This window comes from Quercus lobata, chromosome 12 (assembly GCF_001633185.2).
Source record: "Quercus lobata isolate SW786 chromosome 12, ValleyOak3.0 Primary Assembly, whole genome shotgun sequence".
Taxonomy (NCBI): Eukaryota; Viridiplantae; Streptophyta; class Magnoliopsida; order Fagales; family Fagaceae; genus Quercus; species Quercus lobata.
Genome location: NC_044915.1, coordinates 2,374,977 through 2,397,569, shown reverse-complemented (window position 1 = coordinate 2,397,569; position 22,593 = coordinate 2,374,977). Strand labels below are relative to the sequence as shown.

Here is a 22,593-nt window from a genome sequence, read left to right as displayed (position 1 = left end):
ACTGATTATAACTTCAAAAAAAAAAAAAAAAAAAAAATCTATCCAATTTCCTTATTAGCATCATTCACGTTTACATACTTCTTCTTCTCTTTCTTTTTTTTTTTTTTTTTTTTTTTAAAAAAAATTATTGCTTACGTTCAAGTCATTGTTGTCAAACATTTTTTTTTTTCATTCAATCTATATGACATTTTTATTTTGTGGATAAAGCATATATCCTAAATTAACTCTTCTTCTCTTATAATTCCTAGAGTGATTAGAAATCTAACTTCCTCACAATTGAAAATTTTCTATATATATATTCTATTTTTCTTTGTATTCTTATATAATCTTAGGCATAACAACTTCTTCTTCTTTTCTCTCCCCCATTATTATTAATAATTCTCATTCTTTTATAATTTCTATGTTGTTTAGAAATCTAACTCTCATTTTTTTTTTCTTATTAATTAGGCAATTTGATGTCTGTGAAATCCATAGTAGAAGTTTTTATCAAACCTACCATCCAAAGTATTACAGGTATGTATTTCTCTTCTTTGTTTTTCTGTTTTTTTTCCAGCAATGGTGGACAAGTACATATCTCATGCAAGCATACATGAATTTAAATTGCCTTTCAATATTTTGAATGTTTTATTATTTGTTAGATGTGATTAGGCACAAAAGTATTTGCTTTATTATTTTTTTTTTGGATCAATTAAATACATCACTATTAAGTTAATAAGATTTTTTATATAATTTTTTTTAAACAAAATGAAATTTATTTTTTCAAATTGGATTTATTCATGTTTTTCCTTTTTTCTTTTCTTTTTTTATATTTATATTTTGAATATTATCACTTAATACTTATTTATGTAAAGTATGCATAGTATTATGTATTGGTTTGCAACATTAATTAATATTTTTTGCTAATTATTAGTATAGTTTTTTATTCCCAACAAATTTTCATTAATCATTTTTTTTTTTGGTTTTTAATTGCAAAATTTTGAAACTTTAATTCCTGAATTTTCATAATCTTTTAAACGTCATCATTCTTCCAATATCAATTTTTTTGTGCATTGATTATTTTTACTCTTGAGCCATCACTATAAAATAGGGTTTTTTTTTTCCTTTGCAATTATCGAACTTATTTGACTAAAATAGTAAAATCAAAGTTGAAATGATAGCTATTTTTAAAAAATATTATTTTAAAGCAGTCATAGACTTATATGCAACTTTACAATCTATATGGTTCTATTTTTTTTTAATTCAATTTAATTTTCTTCTTGATTTTTTTTTTCAGGTTTGTCAAAAAATATTTCAAGCATATCCTAAGAAAGGTTTGTAATCATATGTAGATTCATTAAATGCAAAATTCATATGCAAATAGTTTGATACATGTAACTAAAAATAATATTATAACATAAACTAATAAGAATTATTTATTTTGTTATAATAATTATTAAAATATAATAATTATTTTTACATATATTCTATAAATTTGGTTGTAGATGCCGTGGTTGTGCCATATGGTTTCACCAAATTGCAAAAATTTTATTAAATTTTTTGAGTTTTAAAAAATTAAAAAAGAATAGTATACTAGCAAGACTCTAATTCATTCTTATCATTAAGTAGTTTATCTCAAAAAAAAAATATATATATATATATATCATTAAGTAGTTTATCTAAGAAAAAAAACTACTTCACGTGAGTTTATCCCAAAAAAAAAAAAAAAACTACTTTTTTGTATTAACTTAAATGTAAACAAAAAAAAAAAAAAAAAAATCTAATAACAATCTATCCAATAACGTTAACTCTTTTTTTGGGATAAAATATACCGAAACTTCTTGATTAGGTAAGCTCCTTTTTTTTTGTTCATATCAAATTATCAACTTCTTCACAACTTAAAATTATCTAATATAAAAATGAGGGTATGCTACCATGACTCTAATTCATTCTTATCATTAAGTAGTTTATCTCCAAAAAAAAGTGATTCATGTCTAAAATAAGTGTGTATCTAAAAAAGAAGAATACTGGAAAAAAAAAATTCTTCACATTAACTTTAACGTAAAAAAAATAAAAAATTTTAATAACATTTTAGCTAATAACGTTAACTATTTTTTTGGGATAAATTATTTAAAAATAAAAAACTAATATGTAATTAAACCTAAACTTCTTGATTGGGTAATCTCCATTTTATTTTTGTTCATATCAAGTTATCAACTTCTTCACAACTTAAAATTATCTAATATAAAAGTGGGGGTATATATACGGTTGGTGTATTTTTCCCTTTTCCTACTGTACAATTTGTTGATATTAGTTAAATATGTTTTATGTATTTGTTGCCTTTTGGTTTCATAACCAGTGAAGACAATTCTATAGCCATATTTCTTCTGTGTTGCTTTGAGCTTCCATTTCTATTAGCTAGGTATCTAGCTATGGAGGTCAGATTTGTAATCTAGATGTAGAACTTTGCAATTTTTTTTATCTTTTCATTTACACTAAGTTTATGTATAAAACTGTGCGTTGCATGGAAAAAATTAGAACAAAAGTTTTATTTTTGAATAGTTGTATCTTTTAAAAGTGGCCAATTTTATGTTACTTTGTCTAAAGATTTTAGTCATTAATATTATTGTTAACAATACTGCAAATCACTTATATTGAAGATTCATGAGATATAAAATTCATATGCAAATAGTTTGATACATGTAACTACAAATGATATTATAGCACAATTGGCATGTTAGAAGATAATTTTGTATTGAAGTGCAATCATTTTATATTTGATGTACCAATGCAATTTATTCCTTTCGTTTAATAATTACTAATTTGGTATAATAATTATATATTCTATAAATTTTAACATAAAACCGTGCAACGCACGGGCCTTTAACTAGTATTTTAAGTATATTTATGCATATGCATAAGGTTATAAGTTAGTTAACATTAATAAGATAACCTTTTTTTTGTGTGTGTGCGTGTGTGTGTGTGTGTGTGGATAATGATATGGGGACAGAGCTCATCATGTACTTTTTTTTAATGATAAGTTTCAAATTTGAAGTGTGAGAATTCTTGTGATAAAAATAAGCTCCTTAATTTAAGAGATAAAAGAGTTTGGATAAATATGTGAAGTTCACTGTTTTTAATTTATTTACAACTATGTCATTAAAAACATTTTCTGTATCCTGAAAACACCTTTTAGCCCTTTTCAAAATCTTGTTCTAAACTAGGAAAATAGGATACAGTTTCAAGTGTGAGGCCCACTATTTTATAGATTGCTAAACAAAAAACTATATTTAAATACTCTTACCAAATAGGCCTTTAGGTTCTTGAATTAAATTTAATCATGTGTTTGTATTTATTAATAAACTGCATCGTTGAATTTAATTATCATTAAAAGAGATAACACTATATTTATTATTTATCATATTAGTCCATATAACTCAATGGTTGAATGCAATTAAATAACCTAAGATAAAGCATTTAAGGATTTGTACTATAGTTTTGTCAATTTCAAAATTATCCATTTTTTCCCCCTAACTTGGGTGTTCAGAGCTTTTCAAGCAACTAATTATTTATTTTTACAAAATTATAAATGAGCAATGTTTTTTTAATTTTTTTAATTTTTTTAAAATATAAATGAGCAATGTTACCTGTAGGGATAAGGGCCCAAAATTGTATATTAGGCCTTGGGCTTTGGCTGAGGACGTTGATTGTTCCGAGAATGAATAAACAGTTATGAGAGTGTCAAGTTTAAAGTCCCTTAAAGTAACATGCAAGTGGAAAGGTTCGAAAAGGTGGTCCGAGGAGGAACATCTCCTCGGATATGCCTAGCACAGATCAAATGCCATATCCTATCACTCAAAGTGACCTTCCAAGAAACTCCACTACTAGGAGCATGCATTACGAACATATTGGAAGAATAGGAGCTAGGAAATATCTGAGATAAAACTGCTGCCACCGCATTGAATGCTCTATAACTAACTTTTTGGCCGCATTTATGTGGAGAAGACCCCTGAACAGTGTTGCATTGGCTATCCCAACTCATAGAAGGACAGAGAGGACGTTCGATGGGACAAGCACTCAAGTAGTAGCTTAAATAATTAACAAGTGTATGGTCAAGATCATAAAAAATGAACTATATAATGTGAAAGATCCTCCATGGAGAGGGGATCAGAAATTTGTAAGAGAAAGCACTGTAACAACTTGAATTATATCTGTAACCTTTTTCAATCAATATACACTGGAATAAATCTTCTCGGATTGCGCCGAAGACAAGTTTACTTAGAGAACTTCAGTCCATCTTTGTTTAATGATCTATTAATATCCATTATAGCCGTTATCCGACTCATTAGAGCCTAGTTTTCCGACCCACTCTCTACAAATTCATTGTATTGGGCCTATTGGACTTGGGATCCAATCATACTTTGGGCCCAGGATCAAAACCAGTCCTTACATTACCTATTTATGAAAAACTACTAAAAATTTCACACGCACTCACATAAAAGTAGAACCTTCCACTCAACTCACTTTATCAAACTCATACTCATATATATTTTTTTTCTAAAAAAATAATAATTTAAAATATTGTTTTAGGTATAAATAACACAGTAAATAAATTTTTCTCACTAAACTACAAATTACACTTTTTAATTTTTTTCCAAATAATTCATGGCTGTAGCTTTGATTTATTCATGCAAGTCTATACTTTTATTCATTTGTCCACTTCGTTAACCAGCAAAACAATATTATTTTTAAACATTTATGGCACATTTTAATTGAACAGGACAAAAGGAGTACATTGAACATCTTAAATGAATTAATGAGAAGTTGTAGAATTTTATTTTATTTTTTTAATTAGAAGAAAGAAGTTGTAGAAATTAATTCAATTTTGATCAATTTTTTTTTAAATTTCTTGGAAAAAATGGTAAGTGAAATTTTGAGTAAAATTAATGGGTATAATTTTTAATTTCAAATTAAAAAAAAAAGTCTTTTAGGTTCAATAAAAATGGAAAATCAAAAGATAAATAGTTTGTAATTTTAGTATTTTTCTATATCAATTCAAATTTCAAAACATTGTGAAACACGGTAAGAAAAAAAAGTTATATGGTTGAATTTCAAAACCTACTATATTATCCAAAAATTAATTTCTAAAAAAGAAAAGAAAAAACAGAAGAAGACAAAAGCCAGCAAAAGCAAGCCTCCGTGGCCGGAATTCCGATCCCCACGTCACCTTCCGTCGCCGGAATACCGTCGATCCCTGAGCGGTTTGTAATTTCGCCTGCACTTTCAAGAGATTGCATTGTTAGGGTTAGGGTTAGGGTTTTTTAGGCCCCATTTTTATAATCCAAATTGTTGATTGTTAATCACGTAATTGAACCTTAGTTGTGATTATCTTCTGATTTTTATTTGTAGAATTGAAATTAAGAATTGGGGATTTTAGGAGTTACCAAAATTCCCAATTTCCTTGTATGATGAAATTATTTCTGTAACTATAATATGTATGACTTAGCTTTAGCTTATGAGAATAATTTGTACAATAAAGATCATAAAAAAGGGTTATTATTTGTACAATTTGTTCATACTCTAGGTTCTGAGGCTTGTGATAATGGAACTACTATTACTTCTAATTGCTGCATTTTGGTTTTTTTTTTTTTTTTGGGTGTTGTTGAAATTCAATGGTTAGGAGGATTTGAATATGGGTTTTTCTTATAAAAGGCTATTGGCATGGTGCTCACATTTTTATACCGTGATTTGCTTTGTTCCCTTGTTTGTTCATGTAGTGTCATGTCATGCCCCCTTGAAATATATGGCAGAATGGCAGGGACATTGATTGTTTTTATTCTTGGCACTTGTTGTGTATTGCAGTTCCTAAAACCAGAATGGCAGCCTCTAAGGCTAAGGAGAAATCCTTCGTTCCAGTTTCAGACAAGCTGTCTATTCCCGAAAATTTAGACTGCATTATTGATGTGAAGTTGCAGAGGTCATCGAAGAGATTGCGCTTTGGTCGTTGCAAGTTTGAGCCCACTTCTTCTCATGCCTCAAAGAAACCTAGAACAACCTTGGGTGATGATGGTAAAGATGGTCCACTAATAGATGAGGATTACAAGAATTTCTTGTTTGCCTTAGGTAAGTACAGTGAAGAACAATCCCGGTCTTTTGAAGGAAAAGAAGATGATGATGGTGATAATGATTTTGATCCACAATACAAGATGTTCGCTTATAATTTGAGGGAAGATGGGAAGTCTTTTGAAGAAAAACAAGATGATGATTTCGATAATGATTTAGATCCACAATACAAGATGTTTTTGGATAATTTGAGGGCAGATGGGAATTCTTATATACTGGAAATCTCTGGAGAGGGTGTGATGCCTGTTTATATAAAGTACGAAGGGGAGGACAATGCGCTGTCTAATGGGAATGGGATCAATTGGACCACTCTAAAAGAAAATAATAAGAGTAACTTGACAACTCCAAGAGGAGCAGTAGATAGGAGGAACTTAGCAATTCCAAGAGAAGAAGATATGATATTCTCAAAGATTCCAAGTAAAGAAGATAGGAGGAATTCAGTGACTTCAAGGAAAGAAGACTGGAGGAATTCTGTGAAGAGAGGAGATCCGAAAAGTTTAGAAGTTCCACATACGAAACGAAAGATTTTGAAGACAATAAAGACGGAGAAATTAGAACCTGCAAATCAGTTTTCTAATGGGATGGGCGAGGGTTCCGGTTTAAATTCTGAAAGTTATCAGTTGTTCTTGAATCGTCAGAAATTAGATGACATTGCTGCAGATATTTTGGCCAAAAGGGGGAAACGATTGAAAGCTCAAAACGTTGGTGGTGAAACTTCACTTCATACCACAAAGTTTGAAGCAAACTCAGCTGTACGTACCTAGTTTGGCTACAATTTCTCATAATCTTCCTTGTTTGCATATGATTTTAGCATTATAATGCTTAAAAAAAAGAAGAAGAAAAGTTTTTATATATGTACTTCCAATAGATTTTATGTATGAACTTAGCTTGTATTGGTTTGCATGTCACTAGGTGAAACTTAAGGATGATGCTTACGAAACTTTAGCTGATACAGAAAAGCTTGCTGTTACAAATGAGTTGGTAATGAACTCAGCTGTATGTATCTATCTTCACAACAACTTTGCTTTCTTTCTGCATATGAATTTTGTACCCTATTGGTTCATTACCTATCGATTTTATGTTTTTTGGAATTTTCTTGTATTGCTCTTTGTATCATTGAGAAGGATGTACACCACCAGTGGCATGCAAAGAGAACTACTGGAAGAGGTAATTCTCAGTTTAAGGAGAAACTGATGGAAATTCTTAGAATGCCTTACAGCCAGAAGGAGTATGAGGTACTCTCCCATGAATTTTCTTATCGCAAACCAATGCAACGCCATAGAGACTTGCGTGGCGGGATAAAAGTATATGATGTAGGTCGTCTTGGAAAATCATATCGTGATCACTATTCTGGTAAGTTGGATATGGATTTACTAGCTGCTTTTATTTTTGACTTTTTGATTTATCTTTCTTTGAATGATTGTGGCTGTGATGATAAACATATAAAACACATTCTCTAACACATTGTTTATTGCATTTTAATCACACAAAACAGGCATAATAATCTTTGTAAATTGCCCAAGATGGGAGGCGTAGGATAATTCAAAACACTTTGCCCTCCAAAAAGCGTTTTGGAAGATTACAATGTTTATTTTGTTTCATTAATGTGTGTCATTTTGCAAATTCATTTATTGCTTGACAGAGGGACTACATTTTTTGCATGTTATATCACATGATTCCAATTACGATTGCAAATAGGATTGAAGTAGTTGAGCCCTCCCCCTTTTTGGACACAATTTTCCTCCAAACAGGTTTAGAGGAAATTTCCTCTAACTTATTACTTGGCAACTCAAATCAGCACCCATGAGTATTTTTAATCTCATGGCCTATTTCATAGTATGTGATTAGAATGATCTTATCAGAATTTAACTTTGTCTGAATTTTTTTTTTAATTGCTTGAACATAAACCTAGCCCATCATTTAGTTCTAGGATTAGTGGCCTACCATGTTCCATTCCTCACTTTGTTTACCACATTGATCCCTGATGTAGATAATTCTTTTGTAAAGCTGCTGGTGAGAGTGAGAGTGTGAGATGGCTATCTTTGACTTAATTGCTCTTTTGTCAAGATCCATCAATTTTCCATTATGGTTGTTTAGCTATAGCCTATATGTAGGTGAGATCTTTTAATGCCTAATATTGGTTTGGCTATTTTCTAATTCCGTTTATTTCATTTCATTGCAGCATTCTTGAAAATTTATGAGAATTATGTCAGATATTGTTTTCATTTTTTCCTTTCTCTGTTTATGATCTTGATCATTGATCCTTGTTATTTTGAATCATTTGATGCAATTCTATCTTTTGTAATTTTAGTGAGGACTGCAATTCCAAGTATGACCAAAGGTCAGAATCTGTATTGCTGAGTGAATCTCATTTTATTCTATTTGCTTTTCTATGATTGCTGAGTGAATCTCAAATTACTCTATTTGCTTTTCTATGTGTTTGTTTCCTTAATTTTTGAATTGTGCTTAACGTTTACAAACTTACATAATGCTTATTTGTGTGGATCTTGATTCAATGAAATATTTGTATGGTTTGAAATGAAATATACTGTTGAATGTTTTATGAATTAGTTTATGATGTTGCAGATCTTGCTGAAATGATAAATTTAGTACATCATGATCTTCCTAAAGTTTTGAATCTTCTACGTGGATTTTTCTATTGGTTAACGGTGAGAATGTTTAGTTTTTACAAATTTCTCATGTTTGTTGAATTCTTCTGGATCTTATGCCGCTAGTTTGATTTGTTTCAGAATAGTTTAAACAACCAAACAGAGATTATCATTTCACATCAATTATTTAGGACTAAATAACATGAACTTGAACTTCATGCCTTGTTAATCTTATTCTTCCATAAAAGTTTGTTTACCCCACCTCAATCCCTCTCATTTCCCCTTTATATTTAGAGGTAGGAGACTGGAGACCAGGAGCTTTGATATTAGGATTATGAGCTAATCAGGGTATAAAAAGGTTCAAATAAACTTCTTAACGTTTGATCTTATGGTTTAATGCAAGAATGCATGAAATTGGCTGAAATTTTCAGCATATATACGAATGGAGTGATTAAAATAAGGTAGACTGCTCTATGAAGATAAAATGATAGGTGTGATTATTTTGTATTTGGCTCTAAACTGAAACTCTTCTTTTTTGTCCTAAACGATACCAAAAAGTAAATTGTAGTATTAATAATAGACTGCTATAAGATTAGATATGGTCTATGGTGTTGAATGTTGAACTATTGAGAAGAAGCACCATATTCACAAAATTAGTGTAGTTGAAATGGGAATTTCAAAATGGATAAATGGAAGGACAAAGAAACTTAGGATTTGAAATGAGCTTGAGATGGTTTGGTCATGTGCAAAAGAGAGCAAATAATGCACCAATGAGGAAGAGTGGGTTGATTCAAGTAGAGGGAACGAAAAAGATTGAGGAAGACCTAAAATAACATCAGTAATAAAAATGAACATGTCAATTAAGAAGGTGACAATGGGTATTACTTTGGATAGGATAGAATAGTGGAAAGGAATACATGTGGCATATCCTACCTAGTTTGTCAAGGATTCATAGCCGATCCCAAAGTTTTGGGACCAAGGTTTGGTTGATTTTTCTGCTGCTGTTGTTTGTACTACACATAATATAGTTTATATTAGTGCAATTCGATTATCTCTTGTACACACTTAGGGTCCGATGATATCAGACAAATTGTGGATTCAAATTGTGGATTCATGATTTTGAAATTTGTAGATAATAGTACTTTGCTATTGCATCACTCAGATCTTGCTAACCATATTTATAAGTTAATGGTTGGACTATCTTGGCTCTCCTCATATTGGACCTTGCCCATAAATTGCTGGTAGTCTTCATTTTCTTTTCCACTATTCTAGGAAAATATGCCAAAGCTCTCCCCACCCCTGGCTGCACCTGCTGGTGGTATAGTGGAATATTTTTCTGTTACTTGCTCTTTTATGTTGTAGACTATGCTTTCCATTGTCATCCAAACTTGATCAATTCCAGTGAATACCCTTTTATTTTGACAGCGTTACTTCTATTGAGGACGATAATATTAAATTATGTCCCTCATTAATGATATTGAATTATGCCAATTGGTTGTAGCTTAAATGACACCTCATTCCCTTGTAAGATTAAGGTGAAGGATGAGGTTATGGGTTCAAGGTTCACTGGATGTGTGTACAACTTACCATTTAAAAAAACTGATTGATAATCCAACTCATCATATCCCTCTAATTAAATTGTGTCTTCACACTTTCTTTCCTCCTTTTGAACCTTTTCTTTTCTCCTTTCTCGGTTGGTTCCTTCCTTTTTTTTTTTTTTGATAAGTAATGAAAAATTGTCTTAGGGAAAAAAAAAAAAAAAAAAAAACTAGTACACCAAGAGAGAAGTACAATCAATTCTAATTAAAAAAAAAGGTCAGTTCCTTCTTTAGATCATCTAGATGGCATTTATTCTAGAGTCTCTTTCTGTTGGCAACAAATGATTTTTCCTGATAGAGAACCATGTTTATCACCTAAAGTGGCTAAAATACACAGGCATCATTTTGATCGAAATTATCACTTCTGATAACAACTAAGCATAATGTGCCTCTTGGCACCCTAAGTTTGGGGTAGCGATTGGTCCTGTAATAACTGGTTGGGTGGGGATCAAAAGGTAGTTATTTTTTGATTATGCACTAAAGATTCAGCTCCTTATTCAACCTGTTTTATACTTTGTATATGTCGTTTTGTTCCAACTTTTTCATGTTGGTAAGTTCACCTAAAAATCTAAATAAGCTAAGAAAAAGTCATTGCGCTGATTGAAACAGCTCCAAACACGTTGAAGGCTTGGTGGTCTTTGCTTTAAGCATGCTTCACCTAGAACGTAGCCTGCACCTCACAATTGTTTGTATTACCATTACACTATTTCCTTCAACCAAATTCAGCCCATTGGAATGATAGTTTTTGAAACAGTCTGATTCATTGAACTTTGTTATTTGTTTTACTTGTTATCAAAGTGTTAAGACAAAAGCTATTCAACTATGTAATTGAAATTCTAAGCAATTTTCAATATTTCTAGACTATGTTCTAATCAGTGCGTATCTTTTTATGTCACCTACTGCTGACTAATGCTTATTGATGATATATGTTGTGCCAGAATTTGTCACATCAAGGAGCATTCGAGCCTTGGTTGGATTCTTCATATTTGGATATAGTACCACAAGGCACTGCCTCCGGTTAGATGAGTTCTTCTATAGTGAGTCAAAAATTTTTACAACATTTCACAACAAGTTGAGTTGTCAGCCCTCCATAAGTCAAAATAAAAGAAAATAATACTACACCTGGACCCACCTCAACTCAAAACAAGCTTGTGAAAATGTTGTGATATTTTATTGTACCCATAGACTTCTCTCCCAAAAATATTGTGTAACTAATGGACAAGCAAAGATTACTGCAGTTATATCATGTGTTATATACGATAAAGGATTTTGTATTCTCAAAATGTGGCAGATACATGAGAGACAGAATTGGTTTGGATAGTTGTGAATAATGCATTTAGTTGATCACTCGTGGGAACATATCAGGTTTGTTTGTTTGTTTGTTTTGTTTTGGTTTTGTATATAAATCTTCATATTATATGTCAGAACTTGAGGTATAGCTTCTTTTTTCCTTCCAGTGATTGAATCTTTGTATTCTATATATCTTCTGAATTTTTAGACTTTTAGTCATCTTTGTTATTCGCGTCAGGTTAATTCCCAATCATAGTAGCTTATTAGCTTTTCCTGTAACACTAATCTTTATTCTTAAGAGGAAAACGGGATCTCACTTGTCCTAAATTGAGGAAAGAAAATTTGACACAATCTTGAGATGCAGTATAGGCACATATCCAAGTGCTTTTTACTTGCAATTAGTTGAAGTAGACACATTCATTTAAGAGGTGTGATGTTTTTTCATCTTATGTACATCTATTATTTAAACAATCTAGCAATGTATGAACTGGGAAGTCATCTCTTAAGCTTTGTGTTAAAGATGCTTCCTGTACTAAACACCATATTTGGTACTACCACACACAAAAAGAAAAAAAAGAAAGTAAAATCTGTATTATTATTATTATTATTATCAAAGGCTTTTTTTTCTTGAGTTAAAAATCTATTTTATTTAATTATTAAATTGTTGTTAACTTTCTCAAAGGTTATTTATTTGTATTTTTACTTGGACAATTTTTACTTGTTCTAAGTGCTATCCTTTTGATGGATTTAAGTTAGCTCTACTGATAAAGTTTCTTGTCATTAAATAAAAGATTTGAGGTTTGATCCTTACTTACACTAAAAACCAACAAGTGTCTTGATTTGATAATGAAGTGCAATCATTATGGAGTGGATGCCATATGTTTGTAAAATTATCTTATATATGTATATCAAAAAGAAAGGTTTTACCCTTTTGTATCAAATGAGTACTTTTTTGATAAATCAAAAAAGTTTCCAAACTTACTCATAATAATATGATAATAGAATATTATTATTATTAATAATATTAACTAAACCAAGTTTTCCATGCATTTGCACAAAAACGCTTAGTTTACCCTTAACTCTAGAGTTTTTTTCTTAAACAATTTTTTTTTTTTCACAATTAATGAAATTAAAAGTTGTAAATAGTAGACAATAAAGTGGTGTTAGTGGTGAGCCCAAATAAGAATAAATAACAACTTGGCAACCTAACAATTATGAAATTTATTGTAAAAAAATAGTGTATGTAGAATTGCTTTTTGTGAAATTAGTTTACATGGAAAGCTAATGGAATTTGGCAGCCAATAATGCTTTCAAATTTTTTGGTTTGAAAAGTGATATTGGGAACTCAATAGGTGAAAAGTGAAAATGGGAAACCCAATTGATTGCACTCATTTTTTTTTGAAATAAATTTGATAGTTATAAGTTATAATACGTAAGAGGGAATTTGAATTCTGAACTTCTCCATAAAAAACACCAAACAAGACTAGTTAAATTACAAAAATCTTGACCATTTCATTTCATCTATTTTATGAAATCTAGTATTTCAAAGTCGTCTACTAATATAACTATATTCGGTTGGATACAATGCTTTCCCATGAAAAAGCCAAATTGAAACGACCTTAGAATGATTAAAAAAAGAAAAAGTCATATAGGTTCTCATAGGATTGAATAATTTATACCATATCATTCAAATCAACTCTAAATTAATAGATTAACAGAGAAGTACTCGTCGTAAATTATGAGGACAATTGTATACGCTTTTAAAATATCCAACTTAAGTGTTTTTGGGTACAATTTTTCACGTCACATGTCTCAATCCTATTTGATTTTATTTACCTACACACCAAAAAATATCCAAATATCCTCCACAAATTATTTTAGGCCTCTACAAATATTTCCTATCTTATTACCAAATTGGGCCCCAAAAATAAATCATTACCATAAAGCCCAAAAATCACAAATTTTATCCTATTTTACCATTGCTTGGAAAATCCCAAAATGATACTATAACCCCAATACATACATCCCATTTTATCCAAACCCATGCCTAAAGAACCAGAACAATATTTATCAAATTCCAAGCTGATTACTTGGCAATATCTATCAAAAATTAAGACGATTACTGTTTGGCAACATCAAAAGCCCAATGCAATTACAGCTTGACAACATCAAAGCACAAGGTTGTTACTACTTGGCAATATCAAAATCCCAAGACGATTATTGCTTGGCAAACCAACATTTTAAAGTCCAGGACTATTACCGCTTGACACAATTATTTCAAATCCCAATATTAAATAACAAATATTATCATATTATTTTAAAAGCTCAAGACTAGTAATGCTTGGTAAATTATAATTATTTCAAAAGCCCAAGACTAATAATACTTGGCAAAATACTATGATTATCAAATATAAATGTTTTACTCAATACCCAATACTAATAAACTTTGGCAAATAGAATTATCTAGCAATTATATGATAGGCCTATAGAAATTATAAACTCCTGACACTTATTTACTTCATACCATATTATAAATCCATTAAATTTATCTCAAAAAAACTCGTGGTAACTATTTATCTTATGTCACAATATTTATCTCTCTAATATTCAAAAGCACATGACAACCATATATAAAACATCCATGGAAAGTTATAATTATTTATCTTAAGCCCATGGAAATTATATTCAAAACTCATGACAATTATTTATCTTCAAAACCCATGACAATCATTTATAACAAGCCCATGGAAAATTATATTATCTCATCATTTATATATATATATATATATATATATAAAGACCCCTCAAATAAACAAAAACTATACGATTTGTGAGCGTAAACTATAGGTGGTAAGCCCAGTAGTACATATCTACGTATATATTGGGCCGAGGGCCCAATCCGAAGACATTAAGTAGTCTGAGGGTGGGGAAACACTGTCAAAGAAGTCCGTGTTAATGAATGAAGAGGTGAGGTATGATCATGAGAGTCCAAAAAAGTGATCCGAGGAGGAATGCTTCATTGGCTGAACAAAGTTGAGGTTAGAAATTGCGGTTTGACATCAAGAGTAACGTTCCGGACAACTCTACTTATGAGGATAAGAATCAGGAAGGAATAGGAAAGAGAGAGGCTATGAAATATCTAAGGGAAGGCTGTTACCATCGCATTAAATACTCTGCATCTAACTCTCTGGCTGCATTAGTGAGGAAGTGATATCTGAACAGTAGTTTTTAGCTTTATAGCTACTTCCCAAAGACTTCAGGAAGCTGTTGACATGACAATGATCAACATCGATAATCTAATCTACACGTGGAAGGTAGAGATGAAAGGAGGAAAATAGTATAAAATAGGGGGGATGCCTTTAAAGAAAGGGATCGGAGAATTGAAAGAGAAATACTATAGTAATAAGAACTGTACTTGTAATCAACTTTAAGAATTATATACAAGAACTGATTTTCTCAGATTATGCCGATGACGATTTTCTTAAATCAAACTATTTTTACTTTATTGTCATTTAGGATCTACTATAATTGTTACCTAACTCGGTAGAGCGTAGTTTTCACCCCACTCTCTATAAATTTATTGTATTGAGCTCTTTGAGCCTAGATCCTTTTAACTTTTGGACTTAGGACTCCAATTGCGTCCTTACAAGCTAAAAGCCATACAATTTCACCAAGTGTCTTGTAGCACATTAATAGAGGAATCAGGAATTCAAATCTTCTCACATCCAATCATTAAATTATTAAAATTAAAAAAAGAAAAATCCATATCAATCATTTTCATTGAAAGTTGGAAACTTTTAAGTTTGACAAGATGATAATGGGCATAGTCTTTGCAGGCGTCAGTGCAATTGCAGATGCTTTACAGTGGCAAGCACCATCATCGGTGGTAAACTAATTCATTTAATTTATACTCATTACTCACATCACAATTCACCAGTCACAACTTGTGACTTGGAAATGTTTCGGGTGCTTGCAAGACAAGACCCTCAAGACTCAACTCATGGAAACATGGTGTCCACTGTCCACACATTACAACATAGCCATGATACAAACTTTTGACCATTTTGTAAATCTGAATGTGGCATATATCTCTTATCAATTTATCATCACGTTTCTTTCCTTAAACAGAAGGGAATCACTCTCTCTCTTTCCCCGACTTGGTAACACAAATCAGGGAATTTAGCTTCATCTTCTTGCTGAAACTGAAAGCCTTGTGACTATGGACCATGGTTTACAACTATGGCTTCATTATTTCTTGGGAGGTGTAAGTAGATCTAGCAAACTGATATGCATGAACTGGTAAAAGTAAATCGAATGATAATCCAGTGGAAATGGTACCCTTTGTAATGTTTCGTGTTTGTTGTTGTTTGAATCTCGCCTTCCCCTTTTCCATTGTATATGTATTAAAATAAAGATAAAATTTGGCTACCAACAATAGGAAGATGATATATCTTCTTGTTACGTACAGTGCACGAAGACTTATTAAACCACACTTAGGGTCTATTTGGATAGAATTTATTTTGTTAAAACTGAAAACTGAAAACACTGTAGCAAAATAATTTTTAAATGTGTGAATAGTGTTGTGGGACCCATTTTTAATGAAAAAGTTGATAAAAAATGAAATTTGTGGGTCCGTGAATAGTGTACGGATGCACTGTTCACGGAAGATTGGTCAAAAGTTGCGACTACTGTTCATGTACAGTGCATGAACAGTAGCCGCTTGTTGGGGGGGGGGGGGCGCGTGAAAAAAAAAGGGGGAAAATGTAGAAACTAAACGCAACAAACGCAACGTGGTATCCAAATTTAGCCTTAACTTATTGTATATAAACAATTTAAGTGAATCATGTGTAATGCAAATGACAAGAACACATGTCATGTTCCTAGTGTTGGTTGTAACCTTAAGTTACAACAAAATTTATAGTCAAATTTTGTCATTATAAAAAAAAAGGTAAATTAAAATAGCTTGTTAAACCTATGACTTTTATTATGTCTATGACAGGTCAGTTAAACTGTTGTAACTCGTATTTTTAGTTTTTTACACATATAAATAAAAGTAAATAAAACAAAAAATAAATTTGCATATCATTTTTTATTCATTTCAATACAAATAAGATAATGAAGAAAGAAAGGAATTTATTTATTTATTTAAATAATACATCAATTTTAAAGTATCATAGTTCACTTGTCTAATAATTTTACCAAAAATAAATAAATAAAAGAAAATTCAGATCCCATTTACCAAATTTCAACCTTAGGTGCACTTGATAATTCATTAAGACAGTGAATTTTGTTTCATGAATCCGATCTTGATATTAGTGGTAGTAGTACTAGTAGTACAACAAGTTTTGGGTCCCACCCAAAAAAATCTGAAATTAGTAGAATGGTTGTGGTTCAAGGAAGTTAACTGGTACTTCATAATTCAAACGCAATACTCAAGTTAAAGGAAGTTGAAAACACATCATTTTTGAGATATTTTCAAAATTAATTATGGAGTGATTCCGAGAGAATAAGCCAGCAAGTCATAGCATTGGAAAGCTTTATGTCTTAAATTTCAAACTAAGCGATCACAAAGAGTCCTAATTGCAACTTAACTAATTCTTTTGGGGGAATAATACAAATGTAGCTAGTGCTTATTCAAGTTGAGATAAATGATATCAAAACTAGGTTGGAAATTTATAAACTCAAGGATAATATAACCAATTTGGGGCTTGATGAGGACGTTGAGAGCTTAAATAGGGAAGATTGTTATACTCCAAATTATGTGGAGTAGATTGGATGAATGTGTGTTGTGGGATTGTGTGTTTAGTCTGATTGTGCCAAACTTAACATTAGAAACAATTACAAAAAGATGTAATTATAAATTGACTAGTTATTTTAAAGTATAACACATATATGACTAGCACTTTCTAACCTATCATAAAATAGATCACAAGTAATTTTTACTATACTCTAAACATTGGTCCCACTTCTAATTCCTCCTTTTTCTCCACCTAGGCCCCATCCTGAGCTCTATATACTAGTGCCAGTTAATCCGAGAAAAGTAACAAATTGACTTCAGTGGTCTGTAACGTGTTTGGGATAATACCTACATATTTATCAGGCTTGTTTCTTCCTAGATTTCAAGCAAATTGTACTACCCAATTGTCAGCAAGGAGCCTAGTATGGTTGGAAAATTAACTGATCAAACTACCACCATTGTTTCGTGTTTCTTTGGGCTCTTATCATTATGATGCTTTCAAAACCACTAATAAATCGCATTCAGCTGAGCAAGTTTCACCCCACAATCATGGTGCCTGCCAAACTTGACCAACCATTAATTATTACTAAAGAAATTGGATCTTTTGCGCTGACTGAAAACAAAGAATGGGATCCATAATGGAGCCATATACACAATCAGGCGAAGTGGGACAACAAGGCTAAGATATTTTTAGTGACTTAACTAAGCCAAAGTTGCTACTGTTCTTGAAATCAACTGTATTAGAACTCAATATTTATAGGCCCAATTCATGCCCTCTAAATCACTCCCACTAGACTCCAAACACAAACAACTCTTTCATAGAGCGAAGTGGGACAACAAGGCTAAGATCTTTTTAGTGACTTAACTAAGCCAAAGTTGCTATTGTTCTTGAAATCAACTGTATTAGAATTCAATATTTATAGGTCCAATTCATGCCCTCTAAGGCACTCCCACTAGATTCCAAACACAAACAACTCTTTCATAGATAGACTTACAAACTTTCTAATGGAAGTAGAGGCTCCAGGGCATGAAATATTTGAAGTGAACTTCACTGGAAAAAGTATTATCAAAGCTGTGAACCCCTTGCCAGGGCCTCATATCCTCACTCTCTCAAACCTTGATCTTCTTTCAGGCCGCTTTCCTGTAACATACTTCTACTTCTACAACAAACCTCTTGTCAGTAACCTTACACCGATTGTTGACATTCTCAAGAGCTCCCTTGCTGAAACTCTCAATTACTACTACCCCTTTGCTGGCCGCATCGTTCAGAACCTGAATACTTGTGAGCCTGAAATCATATGTGACAATAATGGTGCGCTACTTGTAGAAGCTCAAGCCAATATCCGTTTGAAGGAATTAAATTTTTACAACCTTAATCAACTTTTGCAGGGGAAGTTGGTTAAACTCAGCCCTGACTTCCCCCTGCAAGTCCAAGTAACACATTACACTTGTGGAGGCATTTCAATAACGTTCACCTTTGACCATGCACTAGGTGATGCGAGTGCCTTTGGAAATTTTCTTATCTCTTGGTCCAAAATCACTCAAAAGAAGCAAATATCATGCATACCAGATCACCGGAGAAATCTTCGTGCACGTTCTCCTCCTAGGTATCATCCTTCCTTGGACCAAACTTTTGTCAAGTGCACCATAGAAGAGATAATAAATATGCCAGCAACCAAAATCCGGCTTAAGCGCCTTTATCATATTGATGCAGCAAGCATTGAGAGGCTACAAAAACTTGCATGTGTTAATGGTAATAAGAGAACAAAGATTGAGGCTTTCTCAGCTTATATTTGGAAGGTTATGATTAATGCAATTGATCAATCCCATTCAAAGTGCAAGATGGGCTGGTTAGTTGATGGACGTTCTAGAATGTGTGGAGAAGAGAATTCCATGTCAAACTACATAGGCAATGTCTTGTCTGTGGCTTTTGCAGAGGCAAGTCTCATAGAACTAAAGCAAGATTCTATTTCGGATATTGCCAATAATGTTCATGAGGCGATTTCAAAGGCGACTACTCAGGATCATTTCCTGGATTTGATAGATTGGATAGAGTGCCACAGGCCTGGTTTAATGCTATCAAGAATTGTGTTAGGCCAAGGTGGACCAGCCTTGGTTTTGTCATCAGGAAGAAGGTTTCCAGTTGCTGAAGTTGATTTTGGATTTGGTAGTCCAGTGCTAGGAACAGTCTGCTCCACTATAGAAAGGATTGGAGTTGCTTACCTGAACCAAAGGCAAAGTGCTAGGGGTGATGGCTCATGGACTATATCAGCTATCTTATGGCCGGAATTGGCAGCTGCTTTGGAGTCTGATTCGATTTTTCAGCCCATGTCTGCAAATCATCTTCAACTTTAGTGTTATGGCATGTCTTTCTTCACTGTTATAACTTTTTATAAGTTTTATATGTACGAATTGGACTTCCATTATTGCACATTGTTGTGTTAACTTCAAATGACCATGTCTCACTCATTTCCAATCCAAGTTGAATCAAATTTATGTCCGTTTTAAAGCCCTAGACGTCAGATTTACAGCGAAACTTGTTTCACTTAGAGATTAATTATAGCACAAAACAAAAGTAGACTTAGGATTTTAAGTTAGGAGGACTGAAGTATTAGAAAAAAAAAAATCCAAATGGGAATCCATATATAACCAAGATCTACACAAAATCATTGTTTCTTAATACATTAAGATGTAATAATTTATTTATTTTTTTGATAGGAAGATGTAATCATTTACCAACAAAGACAAAATAATACAAAATAATATTGTTTCTTAAAAGTATCAACTGTTGCAAAAAAAAAAAACACAAAATAAAACTTATTTTTACTACTTTAATATAGCATTTGAAATGTCTTGTACGATATTATTTTTGGTATTTAGTGTTTTGAATACTAAATATTTACCATTTAAAACATCTAATGCTAGCACTCTAATAGTTGGCTAACTGGGATTTTTTATTTTTTATTTTAAAATTTTGTTTTTGTTAAGTTTTTGAGTAGGGTAATTGCTAGTTGGGCTAGACTAATTAAAAGAGAGGGAGTATAAATTTTGGAAAAGTGAAACACAACTCCAAAAATTAAAAAAAAAAAAAAATATATATATATATATATAATGATTAAAAAAAAATCTTTTTCTTTTTCTTTGGGCTAGGAGGGCCCAATTTTTTTTCCTCCTTTTTCTTTGGACCAGGGGGACCAGGCCCCCTAGCCACCCCTGTGGGTCAGTCCCTGGCACAAAAGATATGGGAAAAGGTTCATCAACTCCTTATTTTTGAACAAATCAAAACCTTCCCAAACTTAATCAGATTACGATACGACCTCGCTGTGACATGTATTCGCGTTGGGATTTGAAAATACATCTATGAACCCTACCAATTCTCCTTTGTCAATTCCATGACAAAACATTATAATACGAAGTCAATTCAAGATTACAAACACAATGTATTACAAGTCACAAAAATCCACAAACCAACCTAGACCTACTTGCAACTACGTGAGAAATGTAAAGCTAGTAAAACATGTCTTTCTTGAGACGTGAAAAGACAAATAAAGCTCATAGAGATTAGAGAGTAGTAATAGGAAAAAAGAAGTTTGCATTAACCTTTAAGTACATACAAAGATTGTACTATAATCATCAAGTCACTCAAAACAAATCTATTAGACTCCCCCATTTTCGTCACAAAATGACAAAGGAGACGAAAACATGACTATAACAAACAAATATTACTCTCCCTTGAATAGAGAACCTATATGTTCTCCCTTTATGAAGAACATGGGCCTTAAAAAAAAAAAAAAAAAAAAAAAACATTCTTCCCCTATAAAAATACACAATGATTTCAAAATAACTTTGGAGGAAAAAATTTGGGGGAAAAAACTCATAGGAACACAATACCATTCAAAGACAATGATAGAATATCCTTTTCTTTTTATTTTATTTTTTATTTTATTTTTATGCAAGCAATGATAGAATACTAATATTCTCTATAACGTTATATGCAATCTCGACACTATATGATCCATTGTGTTAGTGTATAGCTTGTACTAGTTTAGCCCATTGGGCTTAGCCCAGTATACTGTACTTGTACTTTACTTCTTTTACTTGTACTGCACACATATCTAGCCTATATAAGGCTCTCTATTGTACATTGTTACATACACATTAATATACAGACTTTTCAGTCTTCCTCATACTTTATATTCTTAACATGGTATCAGAGCTATTCCTCTGACTTTCTGGTTCCAGTGGACATCTTGGCGTCCTTCCGCTGCCCTCGCCTTCATCCAGCAACCACTGCCAGAAGCGAGTCACCGCCGTCACGCCCACAGTCCCAGCAACTCTCGGATCTCGTCGTTCTGCTCATCCAATTGTAAAAGCAAAGGCATTGAGTGACAGAACAGACAATCCCGAGCAAAACCCAACCAAGAACGGCCAGAAAACAGCTCACACGCGCCCCCACACGCCGCCTGAATTTTCTGCCTCACGAACATGCGCCTCCACGCGCCACCACGCGCCGTCCCTCTCACTCACGCGCCACACGCGCCAGACCAGCAGGCCTCCACGCGCCCTCACGCACCTTCACGCGCCCCACGCGCCAACCTTGCTTCACGGACTGCCACATCAGCCCTAGTGTGACGTCATCCGTTGACTAGACCGTAGACCGTAGACCGTTGACCGTTGGGCGTTGACCGTTGACCAAGTCAAAATTTTTCAACAGGACCTATCTTGCTCAGTTTTTCGCGTAGATTCTGATTTTGGGCTCCGTTTCTACATTTGAGGTCTCTAAATTTCACTTTTTTGTCATTTTCTTCATTATGGCTCAACAAAGTGAACGAGATATCATAAGTCCTATCACCATCATGTTGGATGGTCCTACTAGCTATCATGCATGGTCTCAGAATATGACTGTCTTTCTCAAGGATCGTAAACTGTGGCGATATGTGACTGGTTCAATTCCTAAGCCAGTACCAAACCCTAAGTCCAAAGCCACAGATGCTGAAGAGTCTTCCAAGACTGCTACTACAACAGATAATTATGAAGAACGTCTAGAGGAATGGGAGAGTATTCAGAGTAAGATCTTGTCTTGGTTTATCAATACCTCTATTCCCTCCATTCATAATCTTTTTCCTCGTCTTGAAACTGTTGAGACTGCTTGGAAATTTTTGGCCGATCGCTATAACTGCACTAATGATTCAAGCTTGGAGTTTTACATTGAATCAAAACTTTATCAAATGCGCCAAGAGACAGGTCAGTCTATTTCGTA

The 22,593-nt window shown here is 32.5% G+C and overlaps 2 protein-coding genes across 2 annotated transcripts; both read left to right on the top strand.

The window, feature by feature from the left end:
* The first annotated feature begins 5,070 nt into the window (after nucleotides 1–5,070).
* On the top strand, nucleotides 5,071–11,411 carry LOC115970074. Its single transcript, XM_031089744.1, has 7 exons — nucleotides 5,071–5,237; nucleotides 5,839–6,851; nucleotides 7,012–7,095; nucleotides 7,224–7,452; nucleotides 8,411–8,440; nucleotides 8,686–8,768; nucleotides 11,245–11,411. Exons 2-7 carry the CDS (start codon nucleotides 5,853–5,855, stop codon nucleotides 11,326–11,328), a joined length of 1,509 nt encoding a protein of 502 aa, XP_030945604.1. The 5' UTR covers nucleotides 5,071–5,237; nucleotides 5,839–5,852; the 3' UTR covers nucleotides 11,329–11,411.
* A 6,927-nt stretch (nucleotides 11,412–18,338) lies between these two features.
* LOC115971003 (anthranilate N-benzoyltransferase protein 1) lies at nucleotides 18,339–19,688 on the top strand. Its single transcript, XM_031090667.1, has one exon. It carries the CDS (start codon nucleotides 18,339–18,341, stop codon nucleotides 19,686–19,688), a length of 1,350 nt encoding a protein of 449 aa, XP_030946527.1.
* The last annotated feature ends 2,905 nt before the right edge of the window (nucleotides 19,689–22,593 follow it).

Coding starts and splice junctions, on each gene's coding strand:
- LOC115970074 (XM_031089744.1), top strand. CDS start 5,853: ATGGCAGCCTCTAAGGCTAAGGAGAAATCCTTCGTTCCAGTTTCAGAC. Junction 7,096..7,223: donor AGTTGGTAATGAACTCAGCT/GTATGTATCTAT, acceptor ATCATTGAGAAG/GATGTACACCACCAGTGGCA. Junction 8,441..8,685: donor AATTCCAAGTATGACCAAAG/GTCAGAATCTGT, acceptor ATGATGTTGCAG/ATCTTGCTGAAATGATAAAT.
- LOC115971003 (XM_031090667.1), top strand. CDS start 18,339: ATGGAAGTAGAGGCTCCAGGGCATGAAATATTTGAAGTGAACTTCACT.